The 17,097-nt window shown below is 39.3% G+C and overlaps 1 protein-coding gene across 1 annotated transcript in view; it reads right to left on the bottom strand.

The window, feature by feature from the left end:
• The window catches only part of ANKS1A (ankyrin repeat and sterile alpha motif domain containing 1A), a 256,599-nt gene that overhangs the window by 113,462 nt on the left and 126,040 nt on the right, over nt 1–17,097 (bottom strand). The window contains exon 10 of the mRNA XM_044674231.1: nt 9,082–9,202. Within this exon, the coding sequence (XP_044530166.1) occupies nt 9,082–9,202 (121 nt within the window). The remainder of the gene's footprint in view (nt 1–9,081; nt 9,203–17,097) is intronic.

Here is a 17,097-nt window from a genome sequence, read left to right as displayed (position 1 = left end):
TATGTGTTTCTTGTAGACAACATATGGTAGGATTTTGGTTTCTAATCCACTCTGCTATTTGCTTCTGTTTTATGAGCGAGTTCATCCCATTCTCATTCAGAGTTATAATTATCAATTGTGTATTCACTGACATTTTTGTATCCTCCCCTAGACCCACCCCTTCTTCTTTACACTATTTTCTTTTAAACCAGTGGTTTGCTTTGAGCCGATATCCCTTATCCCCTCCCTTGAATGACTTCCCTTTCTGCCCCCTCCCTTGTTATTCCCCTCTTTTTATTTTTAAAGGCCTATTGAATTCCCTCCCCCCTTCTACCCTCCCTTTTTTGACCTCCTCACTCCCCTGCTCCCTTTGGTTTATCCCTTCTGACTTTCTCAGTAGGGTTAGATAGAGTTTTTTAGCCCAATGGATAATATAGCTACTCTTCCCTCTCTGGGTTGATTACACTGAGAGTAAGGTTTAAATATTACCTCTTAATGCTCTCTTCCTCTCCTTCTTATTATAGTATTTATTCCCTCCCCTTCCCATGCCCTCTTTGTGTGTAATATAATATCCTATTTTTCTTATTTACTCAGATTTCTCTTGGTATCCCCTACTATTCCCTCCCCCCTTCTTTCCCACCGCCCCATGTCATCTTAGAACATTTAGTATCCTGTCCTCTCACTATGAATTATTCTTCTGGTTGCTATAATAGTGAATATTATAATACTGAATAGAGTTCACTACAGAGAATTATACATAGCATTTCTCCACATGGGAATGCAGATAATTAGATCTTATTTAAGCCCTTAAAGAGTCAAATTTAAAAAATTATGAGTTTTCTTTCTTTTCCCTCTGTTTCTTATTTACCTTTTCATGTTTCTCTTGATTTCTGTGGTTGGGTATCAAACTTTCCATTTAATCCTGGTCTTTTTTGTGCAAAAACTTGGAAATCTTCAATTTTTTTGAATGCCCATACTTTCCGCTGGAAGTATATAGTCAGTTTCGATGGGTAGTTGATCCGTGGCTGAAGGCCCAGCTCTCTTGCCTTTCTGAATATCATATTCCAAGCCTTGCGGTCTTTTAGCGTGGAGGCTGCCAGATCCTGTGTGATCCTGATTGTTGCTCCTTGATATTTGAATTGTCTCTTTCTGGCTTCTTGTAAGATTTTTTCTTTTATTTGAAAGCTCTTGAATTTGGCTATTATATTCCTAGGTGTTGACATTTCTGGGTTCAGTGTAGAGGGTGATCTATAGATCCTTTCAATGTCTATATTGCCCTCTTGTTGTAGGACTTCAGGGCAATTTTGCTGAATAATTTCTTTAAGTATGGAGTCCAAGTTTCTATTAATTTCTGCTTTTTCTGGAAGACCAATGATTCTCAAATTGTCTCTTCTAGACCAGTTTTCTTTGTCTGTCAGTTTCTCATTGAGATATTTCATGTTTCCTTCTATTTTATCAGTCTTTTGACTTTGTTTTATTTGTTCTTGTTATCTTGAGAGATCATTGGCTTCTAATAGCTCAATTCTAGCCTTTAGGGACTGGTTTTCCTTTTCAATCTGGTCATTTCTGGTCTTCAGTTGACTTGCCTCAGTTTCCAATTGTGAAATTCTGCCTTTTAAACTTTTATTTTCTTGCCAGATCTCTTCCATCTTCCTCAACATCTCATTTTTGAACTCTTCAATAGCTTGTGACCAGTTTTCATTTTTTTGGGAAGGTTGGGATACTTGTTTGTCCTCCTCTGTTGTCTGGATTTTCTCTGTGTAAAAGTTGTCGATTGTTCCAGAGTTTTTCTTGATAATTTTTTTCTTCTGGGGTTCTCGGCTTGCCATTGTTAGCCTGCCCCTTTTCAGCTTTGTCTTCACACTCAGGGTCTGCCTGCCCTTTCTAAGCTCCCGAGGGCTCTGGTCTCCTTGTCCTCGGGGTCAAGCCTCCTGGTTGTCCCCGGTCTGCCCCTCTGCCCGAGGCTCCTTCAGCAGTCTCAGGGGCTGCTTCCACAGCCGCACTCCAGTCTGCACCGGGTCCCCACTCAAGGTCCAGGGCTGCGCTCGAGTTCTTTGTCCACGCCTAGGGCACTGCCTTCACCCGCGCAGACACTCGGGAAAGTCCGTGTGCTCGAGATCTTTGTCCGCACCTAGGGCAATGTCTTCACCCCTTTACCCACGCAGACGCTCGGGAAAGCCCGCGCGCGTTCTTTAGCCACTTGGGGTCCTACATCTTGCAGCTCTCAGTGTGTAAATAGAATTAGCTCGATCCCATTAATAATCAAAAATCTACTCAACCCAGGCGTGCTAATGATGTCACTCTCACCTCCCTTAGTGGGGAGGGGAGACGAGTTACCCACACTTGACAATAAGTAACAAATCAAGAATAAGGGACTGCCCTTTGGGCAGTCCAAATCAATGTAGAAACTGCCATTTGTCCATTTGAATTAGAGGTGGACCACAGGAAGTAATGAAAGACACTATCTCTTTAAGTAAGTTAGTGAACTTCCTGTGGGGGCAGTTGCCGTCTCGAACTGGAAGAAGAAGCATCTCCTGAGACCACAGACAGATTACGCTCTATATTGTCCCGTGGGTAAGTTAGGCTGACTTCCTTGGCCTAGCTGGGCCAATTCTAAACTCTGCCTATCTGGCTGTTGGGCCCTGTGGCTTACAGCTTCATTATTAAGCTTTATAACCTTCTTCTCTCTCAGTCCAGGCTGGACTAGCCTCTACTTTTCTCTTTATTCCTACTTTTACCTACCGATTGAAAATAAACTCTTCAACCCGATGCTGACTTGGGTCTGATTTAATTACGGAATCAACCTAAATTGTTGATTCCTGGCGGCCACATATTTTAATATATATCTATAAATACCTAAATTTTATTCCTTACATCAGGTATAAGCCCTGGAGCTGCCAGTGACTCACTAGTTGCCCCAATCCCTCTTTCACTCTTGTGCATTAGCCTTGGCGCTGTGCATAGTGTGGGGGGTGGTAGAGGGGCTTCTTCCTCTCACGTTTTACTGAGAGCTGTTTCACCCCTTCACAGCGTGGAAATGCCCCAGTTCCGCGTACCTTCAATGCTGTGCCCCGTTGTGGGGTTCCTTCGTTCGTCTGGATTCGTTTTTATGTCCCCTTGAGGAGTCCTGTATGCTTCAGTTAGGAGAGATTGAGCAGCTGCTCCTTACTCTGCCGCCATCTTAACCGGAAGTCTAGAGCAACCTTCTTGATAGGTTATATCTAATTGATGTTCCTATTGGGTCAACAAAGTTCTCCTAAACCTACCTTACCTAGGTAAACTAAGATCCCACATTCCTCCTCCCTCTACCACCCAGTTCCCCCAGGGGTAGAAGTGAAGGTGAGAAGAGAATTAGGGAAAGAACAGAACAGACCCAGCCTTGGGTCTCCAGAGCTTTATATACCCTGGGTCCAACTGGCAGTTGGTACTTGCCCTGTGACTCATGCCATGGTCAACATTCCACCCAGGGCAACTGACAGGTTGCCCCAAGCAAACATGGCAATGTTATTAATTCTATATTACAGATGTAGCTGGCAGTAGCAACCCAACAGAGAACATACAATGACTGGAAAGGACTATATAGAGCTAGTGTGCAAAAATACAGACTCAAAAGAAAAAGGACCAAGAAATAGGGTTTTCCTTCTACCATTAAGGAATTCTGCAAAGGCTCCATAGTCCATGGGGCAACTAAGTGGTGCAATGAATAGAGTGCCAGGCCTAGTCAGGAAGACACCTCTTCCTGAGTTCAAATCTGGCCTCAAAAACCTGTGTGACTCTGAACAAGTACTGTAGCCTATCAGAGTCAGTTTCTCCATCTATAAAATGAGCTAGAGAAGGATTTCATTTGACTTGACTCCTTTTACCTCTTTTGAAGTGATTTCAGCTTGGGCACTGTAGATTCCAAAAGTACAAATGAGTCTATTCTAGATGACTAAGCACCTATCAATCTTCTAGGATCACATAACAATTATTACGGAAACATTTATTCAATACTCATATTATTCATTGGTCATACCTTTCACATCCCAGACTCAACTCCTGTAGTTGTTTATTCATTTCAGTTGTGACTGACTCTTTCTGACCCCATATGGGGTTTTCTTGGCAGATACTGAAATGGTTTGCCATTTTCTTTTCCAGTTCATTTGACAGATGAGGAAACTGAGGCAAACAGGTTTAAGTGGCTTGCCCAGGGTCATACCACTAGTTATCGTCTGAAACCATATTTGACCTCACCAAGATGATTCTTCCCGATTCCAGACCAAGCGCTCTAGCCCTTGCACCACCTACATGCTTTTGTAGTCCATTATTTAAAACCCATTCCCCAACTCCTACCACCTGATTACTTATTCTCAACCTTCTTGCCCAAAAATATCAACCTAATTCCTCTAAGCCGTTCCATTGTGCCCTCAGGAATGCCTGTTCCAACAATTTTCCTTCATCTTAAATCTTTTCTTCTCCCTTACCTTCCATCTAACTAACACTTATTAAAAGTTGGATTCCCTATTTTCAGGGGAAATTTATTTATCAATATGCCTGGCCACACTTTCAAGTACTGGCTGTACCATCACACATTCTTCTCAGTTCACTGGTCAAAGGGAGGGAGTTGGAAAACTTCCTATTTCCTAATGCCATTTCCAGATTCTCCCCTTACTTCCATCATTCAATAACATCTCTTCCTTTGAGGTCCAAGCTATTAATATTTATCACTCAATCAAAATTTCAGGGGCTATTGTCTATAGACCTCCCCCCTCCCTCATGGTCACTCCCAATCCTTCTGAGACCAGTATGATGTACCTCACAATTTTTCTCTCTTCCCCAACTCTTGTTGTCACACAAGGGGACTTAAAAACACATATTGATTCTCCCTCAAATACTCTAACCACCTAAATCTACTCACTTCTATGACTTGCTCCTCAACCCCATTTCAACCATACATAAAGACGGTCATATACTTGATCTTATCATGGTTCACAAATGCAGCACTTCTCTATTCAGGAATTCTGATATCTCATATATTCATAATCTATTGGTTTTTTTTTAAAACTCTTCCTCTGCCTTCCTTTATAAAACCCTACTCTTAATCCACACCATGGCATTCCCTAAATACCTTCTCTCCTAGGCTCTCTCTTGCACTAGACATACTCTCCTCTTGTCCTTATCTTGACCCCTTGGGGAAACTCTACAATGTCATCTTCTCTTGAAATACCAGTCCTTTATCATCAATTACACCCAACTATGACTCAGCCTTCGACCACTCCCAACATTCATTGCCTTCATGCCAACATATGTGGTGCTGAATGATGATGGGGAAAAAATTATGCAACCATTCTGCAGGGTCCACTACAATTTATGTTACATAACTTCAACTGGGCCATCACTGCTATTAGACAGTCCTTCTATTTCTCCCTTGTCAACTATTATGGGAGGTATGGTGCTTCTGGATTGAGCCTAATAGAGAGATGGTCCAAGGTCCTCAGATGGTATGAGGACCTAAGCTGAGTAACGATGGGAAATATAAGTGAACCCCAAGGTTGAGGTAGTGAACATCAAAGGTCCCACAAATATTTACAGCTCAGCTGAGCACCAGTTCCCACCTACAGTGCCCAAGACTAAGTGACTAAGTGAGAAGCTGTGAACTAAATCACACAGCTTCTCTGGTTACTTGTCTTGGGGTTGAGTTAACGGATAGATGATAATGATGAGGATAGATGTTGATAATAATTGGACAACTTGATGACTGTGACTTAACTAAGTATTCCCCTTCCCTTTAGATGCAAGAACATTAGACTGATCTTTAGGATAATAACAACCTTCACCTAAATAAGTTTTAAGGATTTAATTATAATAAACTCAGGGGAAGACTCAAGGCTGAGCAAGAAGGTGTTGGGAATCTAAGCTAGACTACAGATGATTAAGTTGGATGGTCAGTTGATAATCAGGTTGCTTCTGTTAGATGGAGAGGTTCCTCTCCCTCTTTGGCCCTGGTCAGGCCAGGCACCTTGGTCCTGACCAGGCGGTGTGAGTTTGATGATGTTCTTCTTGATAATCAAGTAGTTGGTATATATCTTACAGCTCTATTCAGTAATTGATGATGTGGTAATCAATGAAAACAGGATACAGGTAACTTGAACAGGTTGATTGACCTACCCACCCACCACCCAAGGTCCCTTTCTCACAATTGAGAGACTGTTTGATTCAGCTTCTGCCTTTTTATAGTGTTGACAGCAACTGCCTTTTGCCCCTTGGCTCAGGGCATCTGGGTAAATTCCAAATTCCAAACTGTTGGTTGTCACTCATCCTGTCCTCCATTTTCTTCTCAGAAATTAATATTATACAACTCACTCCCACTTCTACAGCAATTCTTTCAAATCTTTTCCTCTCTCCTCAAAGAATCCCATGGCACCTCTTCCCCCAAGCCCTCCCAACTGAGAATCTTGCCTCATAATTTACAGAAAAAAATTAGGCCATCCTGAAACAACTCTCACTCAGTCTTTCCTTGATCCTGCTAACTCTCATCCCATCTCTTCTGCTCTTTGTACCTAAATTCCTCAAAAAGGTTATCTACAATAGGTGTCCCCACTTTTTCTTCTGCTACTCTCCTCTTAACCCCTACAACCTGGCACTCTTTCATTCCATTGAAACTGTTCTCTCCAAAGTTACTAGTGATCTCTTAATTGCCAAATCCAGTAGCCTTCTCTCTGTCCTCATTCACCTCACCTCTTTGCAGTCACACTCTTCTCCTTGATAGTTTCTCCTTCTCTCTTGGGTTTCTGAGACACTACTCTCTCTTGGTTCTCCTCCTATTTATCTGATCACTCCTTCTCTGTCTCCTTTGCTGGCTCCTATTCCAGACCATACCCTCTAGCAGAAGGTAACTCTTCATGTTGTCTAAACTCTTTTGGTTATCTTATTAGTTCCTATGATTCTATGACCATTTCTATGCTGATGATTCTCAAATCTGCCTATCTGCCCTAAACTCTCTGTTGGTCTCTAATCTCTCATCTCCAATAGCTTTTCAGTCATCTCCAACTGGATATCCATTTGATATCCTGAATCTTGTATTTTCATAATGGAACTGTATCTTTCCCCCTAAACTATCCCCTTTCTCCTACCTTCCCAGTTATTGTAGAGGGCAACATTCCCTCAGGCTCATACCTTAGAAGTCATTCTGAATCCCTTACTATCTCACTCACCCCATCCATATCCAATATGTGGCCAAGGACCTTCAATTTCATCTTTGCAAGACTTTTCAAAAATGCCCCCTTCTCTCTTCTGATACTGCCACCACTCTGGTATAGGCCCCCATCATCTTTTAAGTTCCAATTAAAATTCCAACTTCTAAAGAAGGCTCTCCTGACCCCTTTAATTCCAGTGCTTTCCTTCTTTAATTAACTATTTATACTGTATATAGTTTGTTTTCTATATATTTGTTTGCATGCTGTTTCCCCTGTTAGATTGTAAGCTCCTTGGAGACAGGGTCTGTCTTTTGAGCCTTTTTGTATCCCTTACACTTAGTACAGTGCCTGGCACACAGTAGGCACTTAACAAATATTAATTGAAGTTCTGTCTTAGGCACTTGGAAAAGAGCTAAACAAATGTTCAAGACCTCTAAGGAGCATAGATGCTTTAGGAGAAAACAACAGGTACATGTTTAAGTAAATACAGAATACATACAGGTAAATATAAAGTAATTTGGAGAGATACTAGTCACTGGAGGGAAATCAGGAAAGGCCTTATTGTAAGGAGGTAGCACCTGAACCAAGTATTGAGAGCAGTTAAGAATTCTAAGAGACGAAGAAGGAAGTACAAGGAATAGCAGAAACTAGAGCATTAAGGGCTTTCAAGGGTGCCATGTTCAGTCATTTATACCACAGAAAACTGTGGAATCAGCCATATTACCGTAATGATCATTTAGTACAACTACTCTTATGTACTAGGAGCTCTCAGACTCAGGAATCATATGAATCAGGCCCCATCCTGGGCCCCAAAGGATAAGTGCAGATGCTAGGATGGGTTTCTCCCCCAACCCCAATATTAAGTTACAGCTTATTAAGTTGAGATATCTCAAATCGGATATGTTAACTCTGTTTTATCACTTGACAAAATCTCTCTTTTTATAGTGACCTCCATTCTGTAGATGGCTTAGTTAAATTTTCTTTATTTCACTTTCGAAAAGTCAGGATGTGTGTAAATAGAATTAAGCTCTAGCCCATTCGTAGTCAAAACCCTACTCAACCTAGGCATAGAAATTACTTCACCCTCACCTTCCTTAGTGGGGAGGGGAGACACACGCGACAATAAGTAACAAATCAAGAACAAGGGCCTGCCCTTTGGGCAGTCCAAATCAGTGTAGAGACTGCCATTTGTCCATTTGAATTAGAGGTGGACCCACAGGAAGTGATGAAAGACACCATCTCTTTAAGTAAGTTGGTTACTTCCTGTGGAGGCAGTTCCCGCTCTGAACTTGGTGCTGAAGGACCTCTCCTGAGACCACAGAACGCTTACACTATGTATTGTCACTTGGGTAAGTTAGGCTGACTTCCTTGGCCTACCTAGGCCACTTCTAAACTCTGCCTTAAGTAGGCATTAGCCTATCTGGTTGTTAGGCCTTGTGGCTTGTAGCCTGATTTATTTAACCTTTTAACCTTCTCTCTCGTCCAGGCCTAACCAAGCCTGGACTAGCCTCTCCCTTTCTCTTTATTCCTATACTTTTACCTTCCTAGTCGTAAATAAACTTGCCTCAACCCGATGCTGACTTAGGTCTGATTTAATTACGGAATCAATCTGAACTGTTGATTCCTGGCAGCCACGTTTTAAATATATATCTATAAAATACCTAAATTTCCCTCTTACAGATGCCTGTGCTAAGGTGTATATGGCACAAGTTTTAAAAATAAAAGTCATAACAAGGAATAGCAGCAGATTCTGCTAGCATGCCACGCTTTAGGGGATACCCTATGTAATTCAGCTGCTCTGTCCCACAAAATATCATAGTCTTCATGTTTTTTTTTTTTATGCTTTTGTCAAATACTTACAAAACCCTTTTATGACATATTCCCAACCCTGAAAAAAATTTCTTATTTAATTTTTTAACCCTCTTACCTTTTGTTTTCCCCTCCAATGGCACTAGCTTCTTTGTTTCTGCTGTAAGCAATAACTCATAAGGATGCTCATCTTCCTCCTTGGATGCACTCCCCTGGCTCCTACTTCTCATGACTGGAACCTAATGAAAAACAACACCATACTATACTGTACTTTTTGTACAGTCATTAAAAGAAAAGATGAAAAATTGTAGTCAACTGTTGTTTTTCATTTAAGAGAAGGGAGGGGGAGGTAGACAATGAGAGACAATATGAGCATGCAATTAGGAATCACTATTAGTCAACTGCTTATCTAGATGCAGCAAATCTCTCAATAGCCTTTCATGAATTCTGTTTTCATTTTGCATCAATTTACTAATGAAAAGGTTGGAAAAAATAAAAGTTCTTTCACTATTTTCCTCATCAAGGGTAGTATAGAGGGTTTTTTTAGTTTTTCCTTGTGTTTGTCTAAAACTTATGAGAGATTTTTAGCCATGATGCACTATACAGGTCATTTCCCCACCAGGTTCAAAACTTGAAACGCATACATACTACTCAAAGTATAGGAAAACAAAACTGACCTTTGTATTGAATCTTGGCATTTACTGAAAACAGAATGGTTTGTTCTGTAATTCTTCCTCTCCAACCATTCATGGAAATTATGAACCCTTTCTCCACATATCCTAGGGGGCTCCACTGGACAAGGAAAGAAACTTTCCAAGAGCCAATTTTCTCTCTCTTCCATAATAATACAGTTCCAAGTCTCAGTTCTTCCACTTAGCATCTTTGTTTAGGTGGGTAAGAAAGGTAGAAGAGAGAAGCTTCATAAAAAGTTTTGGGTGACCTGGGGGAAGCCACTTACCTAAGGCATAATTTCTTCAAATGTAAAAACAGGAATAATGATTGTTCTACCTAATTCAGTGAGTTGTAGTGACAATCAAATAAGATTATGGATATAAAGTGCTTTGTGGCCAGTAATGTGCCAAGTAAATATCAGTTGTTATTTATCTATCTTAGACAACTATAGCTGCTACTACCTAATGTAAGTCTGGGAAAAAAAGTAAATTCAACAGTAGGTAGAGCTGATAATATCAGCAAAATCTTTCTGATTAATTTATAGAGCAAAAGCCAGCTCCTAGAACATCAATAAGGAAGGTTTTTGCCACTTGTAGACCTAACTGTTATATTTAGTCTTTGTATAATGGCTTCACTCTAAAACAAGTCTGAAATATGACAGACAAAAAGAAAAAGAGAAAGAGACAAGACACACACACAGACAAAAGAGGAGATAGATATGAGACAGAGAACATCCAAGAAAAGGAACAGAGAGAGAAGGAGAAAGCATTCTGGAAAAGATAGAGACAGAGACAGAGAAGGGCAGTAGAAATAACATCTGTGACAGGAACAAGATCAATCAATAGAGATTAGGCTAATTTTTCCTGAAAGGGACTAAGACATTCCTCAAGACTTGGTTGGCTCAGAGGACCAGGAGTTCAGAAAGTTGACATTACTTCCTCATCACCTGAGTACATAAACCACCATGAGAACTTGGAGGAAGAGGCTGGGTAGTACCAAGAGCTCTCAGATTCTTGGCTGGTAAATGGAACATTGATAATTTTCCTTCAGCTGGTTCAATTCAAGACGTCTTCAATGCCTACTGTGTTGGATATCCTTCTCCTGCTATTATTAAGTGAATTTCCTTTTGTTACCTTTGAATGACCTAAGAATATCTGATTTTGTTCTAATGTCAAATCTAAATTACAACGGGAATCAGGTTTAAATCAAGCCCTGTCCAGAACCGCATTCAGGAAGATTTAGGTTCAAATTCTGCCTGTGATTTATACTAGGTATGTAAACCCTAGAGAAGATACTTAAAAATCAGGATCCTAAGTAACTATAAGATGCAGAGAAAGTGCTGAACTGTAAATTTACAGTTTGAATTTACAGAACCAATAAACTTACAGGTCCAGTCCAATCTATTTCTGTCTGTCTGTCTCTCACACACAGACAAATGAGCCTCAAACCTTCATCAATCTAATCCCCAGGAAGCTAAGGAGAATCCAGAATTCCTTCTATGTAACTACTGGCCCTTGCCTAATCACTGAAGCACCTGGTTACCAGTCTAGAACCAAGACCTAAATCACATTGGCCTATCATCTGTTCTGCTATGCCAGCCTATATTGACCATCCTATATTACACTTTCTTTTAAAAACCACAATTTCCATCTGGACAGTCAGGGAAATAGGGCCTCTTTTCACTGAATGCCTGGTATTCATGCAAAAAATTGAATCACAGAAGCATCATACATTTTTATTTTGGCATACAGTTCTCATTTAACAGCTAAGAAAAAATGAAGACTTGTTCAAGGTCTTATATCTAGTTATAGGAGATCACAACAAAGATTCAGGTTTCTTCACTTATTCTGAACTCTATCAATGACATTCTACTGCCTCATTTGCACTAGAAAGCAGTTTGTCCAAGCAAAAAGTGTCTTCTTTTTCCTTTTCTTTCCTAAAACAGAAAAAGACTCAGGCATCTCATCTCTATCCTATGCTGAATTTGGGGATCAATCACTTCATTTTTAAATGAAGGTCATTTTTGTGTCTGATATTATACAGTTCCATGATTCCTATACAAACAAATGTTTTATATATAACACATAATAATAACACAATGAGCTACTTTCCCGCCTCATTCTCACTCTCACATAGGAAATGTGTGTGCCATTGGGGTAAGCATGGAAAAAGCTCTGCCCTTTGCTGAATTCTTTCTTAATCTTTTTCTTTTCTTTCATGGTTGGCAATAACTCAAAGCTGAAAAAAAACTTATTCTTTGATGATTAGAAAGCAAAACTTTTGTTGAAGAAATCTCAAAATATAACTGTGACCAATGGCAAAAAGTGGACAGATACCAGCTTTTTGTTTTTTGTTTTTTTGTTTTTACATTTTTAAACCCTTAACTTTTGTGTATTGGTTTCCTAGGTGGAAGAGTGGTAAGGGTAGGCAATGGGGGTCAAGTGACTTGCCCAGGGTCACACAGTTGGGAAGTGTCTGAGGCCAGATTTGAACCTAGGACCTCCCGTCCCTAGGTCTGGCTCTCAATCCACTGAGCTACCCAGGTTTTAACGAAGAAAAGCATTAATTTACTCTATCGGTGTCTAATTGACCTACTTCTAAAAGTCTATTTGGTCTGCCAAAAAGAAAAAGATTTTTCCTTTTAAAATGTCTACCTGGTTATTAATTATGACCTGGTTATTAATCTGATAAACTCTCCTAGTGAAAAAAAAACAATGTATATCATATCCATAGCTAGCAACGAATGAGTTAATAAATGACAAACATCAAGAATAGGGACATAAATTAAACAATAAGTCAGAGGAAGAGAAAATCATGTGTTTCAGCTGGGGACTAAGCCCTTATGGTCAGATGTCTAAAGTAACAACATCATTATCCAGATAACCAAACTGGGAGTAGAAAAAGTGGGAATGAATCAGCAACAGAAAGGAGACAATCTGGATGTTTTAGGTTCTTATCTATGGCACCATCTTTTCTGCCAGGGTAGCATGCTAACTATGCAGCCCCACAAAGCTAAACAAAGAGCAACTGTGAGCAAACAATAGCAGTGTGTTCCCTTGTGGTTCAGCCTATACACCCTCCTGGCATTTTTTTCCAGATCCTAGGGCTTTTCTCTAATGGGGCATTATCAGAAGACTTTTATGAACTGTGGGGTTACATAGGTTTTCAGTGGAATTTCCAAGGACTTTGACTGGGTTCATGATCTTTCTAGGCTACCAGGAACTGGAAGCAATGTCAATTCATTGTGACCTTCTCTTGCTAATCCAATAGCCAATAAAAATGCAGGGCTTTCAAGGTGAGGAATCTCTAAGTACAAATCAAAATGAGTTAATTATCCAAGCAGTTTAGGTCTTTGGGGGTAAGTAGGAAGCTCACTGGATAGAGTGCCAGGCTTGGAGTCAGTAGGTCCTGTATTCAAGTCTGGACTCATATTTTTTAGCTGTGTGACTTTGGGCAAATCACTTAACACCCATTGCCTAGTCCTTCCCATTCTTCTGCCTTAGAACCAATACCTAGCATCAATCCAAAGATGAAGATAATGGTTAAAAAACAAACAAACAAACAAAAAAACTAGACCACCATTTCTTTACTTTTGTATGATGGGTGCTTATTCTGATATACACTGATCAGCCTCTATATTTCTTAACCTATACCAAATACTGCATTGCAGTATAATTTGAGATCTGGAACTTTAGCCCCCTTCTTTATCACAATTTTTCATTATTTTGAATTTTTTTATCTTTTCCCATACTCCAGATGAATTTCACTGTTATTTTTTCTAGCTCAAAATAATCCTTTCATTTTTTGATTGATTGTAGCATTGAATAAATAAGCAGGTAGCACAATTTTTTTCATTAGTTCGGCCTGCCCTTGACCAATTAACATTTCTCTAATTATTTGGGTCTGTCTTTAATTCCTTTTTTTTTTTTTCAGTTTTATTCATGTAGTTTTTATGTGTGCTTTGGATGATGAAATCCCAAGTATTCTATACATGTTGTGAGTCTATTTCATCCTATTCAGTTTCATTGGAAATATACAAATATATTATTGATTTATGTGGATAAATTTTACATCCCACAACTTTGTTGAAGTTATTGTTTTGATTGATTTTTAGGTGATTTTCAAAGATTCTTTAAGTACATCATTATATCAGATAGAAAAAGCAATGACTTTGTTTCTTTTTTGTCTATGCTAATTCTCTTAATTATACCCTGTCATTCCTAAGATACTACTACTAGACCTATAACTATCAAAGACATCAAAAGAAAGAGGAAAAGGATCCATATAAGCGAAAATATCAGCTCAACAGACAATAAACCAAAGGAATGTTCTTGAATTTTTGAATGGTTGAACAAATTATGGTATGTGAATGTAATTGAATGCTATTATCCCTTAAGAAATACAGAAGAGGACTGTTTCAAAGAAAACTAGAAAGATTTGTATGAACTGATACAGAATAAATTGAAAATCAGGAGAACTATTTATATAGTAATACCACATTCTGAAAACAACTTTCAAAGCCATAAGATTAACAATCAACAAAGTGACCAACTACGATTCCAGAAAATTAATGAGGAAGCATGATAACCCACCAGTTGATAGAGAAGTAAAAGATTCATATATATTTTAGGGCCATTACCAATGTGGGAATTTGTTTCGCTTAGTTATGTACAAATGACATAAAGGTGTTTTCTTCATTGGGGATTTGCTAATTTTTTTTGCTTTTTGCTAATTACAAATAATAATAGATTAAAACAGAAAATGCGAAAGATGCAGATTGAGGATGGAAATTTCTTTTGGTACATCATAGTACTCACAATTTGCATGATTCAGCACTAAGTACAGTGCCTGGCACATAGTAGGTAATAAATGTTTACTGATTGATTGACTATGAGATCTATTGCTTAGTCTGCTGGCTACTTAGAGAACTTGTCCATAAAGAGGTTCCAAGCAATTAGCTAAGCTGAATTGCTAATATATAAGGACTGTCCCCCAAGTGTTTCATGTTGGTTAGTTCCTAACTTGTACAGGTCATTAACTTCCTCTAGAGGGTTTTAGGTCAGCTTGAGAAACTTTAAGGTCCTTCATTACTGATGGTCACAATCAGAGTATAAAATTAGAATGGAAGAGAAACCAGATGGAAACTACAATTAAAAGAAGCATAAGGAACCAAGTTATAGTAACAAAATCCTACCAAGGTGAGCATTTGGAACCAAAATGTTACATTGTGTAAAGAATAATACTCAAATTCAGTAAGTGAATTCTATATACTAAATGGCTAAGGATGGGGATAAGAATTTTTAATAGCAGAATGGAAAAATTTGGAATCCAGAGGGACTCTTAAAACACCTTCACAAGCAAGGCATCAAGATAAAACATAGCTTGAGTAGTCTGGAAGAATTGAACAATAGCTTTTTAAAAAGATGATCTTATGACTTCACATCATTTATAAAAAGATTATTTTATAAATTCTATTAAATGATTTAGAAATGAAAACACTAAAGAACTATTGGAAAAGAAATAAAAGTACTAGAAGAAAAAAATTGGAAAGAGTATTAGCAGCTTGGAACAGGAGGTACAAAACCTCCTCCAAACAGATTCCTGGAAGTTGTTGTTGTCGGTTATGCTCAACTCTTCATGACGATATGGACCATGGCAACCCAATACTGTTCATTAGGTCGTCTTCGCAAAGATAATAGAGTGGTTTGTCACTTCCTTCTCCAGTGGATTACAACAGAGGTTAAGTGACTTGGAAGTTGTCAGTAGTAGATTAAATGTAGGAGGTGATTTGTGGATTCTTTCAATTTCCACTTTTCCCTCTTGTTCAAGAATGTCAGGGCAGTTTTCTTGGATAATTTCCTGTAGGATGATGTCCAAACTTTTTCTTTTGTCATGATGTTCCAGTAGACCAATAATTCTTAAATTGTCTATTCGAGATGTGTTCTCTAGATTGTTGGTTGTGTCAATGAGGTGTTTCATATTCTCCTCAAATTTTTCATTTTTCATTTTGTTTTATATATTCTTGCTGCCTTGTGAAGTCATTTGCTTCTCATTGTTGAGTTCGATTTTTTTAAAGACTGAATTTTATCCCTGGCTTTTTGGTCATCCTCCTTCTGGTCTGATTTTCTTTGTAGATCATCTTTTGCCTTCTCTGCTTTGTTTTCGAGCTGGTCAATTTTGGCTTTTAAGACTTTATTTTCTTGTTCTGGTTCATGTAGTTCCTTTTTCAAATTGTCTTCAGTCTCTCTTGATTGTTTTTTGAGTTCCTGAAGTTCTTGAGTTAATTGAATTTTGAGATCTTCCAAAGCCCGTGTCCAATTCGCTGGAGCTTCCTGATCTTCTATTTCATTTGCTCTTTTTTCGCTTCCTGGAAAGAAGCTATCAATTGTAATTTCTTTTCTTATTTTCTGTTATTTACTCATATTTTTTCCTTCTCTGTTCTGCTAGTTTAAGCAGATGGATTTAATGAGCTTTGATGAAAGATCTTCCCCCAGCTGGCAATGGAAGTTTGTAGTTAGGTTCTCTACAGTCTAAGGAGGAGGGGTGTTGGAGTTTCCCTGCCCTCTGAAGACTTCTTGTCTGTCCAATTGATGGAGTTAAGCCTGGACTAGGTTAGTCTGTAGTCTTTAATGTGTCCTGAGGCTAAAACCTCGAGAGAAAAAAAAGGGGGGGGGCAGGAACAAGATGGGAGTGTTTTCACTGAGCTGTCCAGTTGTAGGGTCCCCTGATCTGTCCTGCTGTTACACCTGGTTTTCTTTCCTCTCAAAGCGCTTTGTTCTCTATCTCAGTGTGGTAAAGCACGTAGGTCTGAAGTTTTGCCCCATCTAAGCTGCCATCTTCTGAGCATTTTTGCTGTGTTTCTCTGGCTTTCTCCTCTAGCCACCTCCCCGGTGCCTATGTTCAACTCCCTGAGACTGGTGCCAGCAAGGCCCTCTCTCTGGGCCAGTGCACCTGCCTACCTGGAGATTTCAGGGGTTGCTGGAGACTCCGCATAGTCCATGGGGGAGGGGTCCTGGGATTCCCCTTCTATACCCTCAGACCCAACAGTTCAAGAATTCAAGCCTTTTTTCTTAGCGTACCTCTTGAGCTGTCCAGCAGCAGGATCCCTCAGCTCTGTCCTGTTGTTAGATTTAGTCCTCTTTCTTCTCAAAGCCCTTTGTTTTCTATCTCGGTGTGGAAAGGGTGCAGAGGTGTTAAGATTTGCTCTAAGCCGCCATCTTCCCAGAATTCAGAAGTTAAGTGACTTGACCAGGGTCACATAGCTAGAAAATGTCTAAGGCCATATTTGAACTCATATCTTCCTGATTCCAGGTCCAGTGTTCTATTAAGCTATCTAGCCATTTCTTTGAAAACTACAATGGACCAAATAAATAGTCTCCCTGAGACAACCAAAAATGTTAAAGTCAAAAGATTTGAAAAATACAAAATATAAGACAAAAACAAATGACCTGGAAAACAGACA

The sequence above is a fragment of the Gracilinanus agilis genome, chromosome 4, assembly GCF_016433145.1.
Source record: "Gracilinanus agilis isolate LMUSP501 chromosome 4, AgileGrace, whole genome shotgun sequence".
Lineage (NCBI taxonomy): Eukaryota > Metazoa > Chordata > Mammalia > Didelphimorphia > Didelphidae > Gracilinanus > Gracilinanus agilis.
The sequence above is the reverse complement of the archived record's forward strand: the minus strand, read 5'-3'. Positions and strand labels throughout refer to the sequence as shown.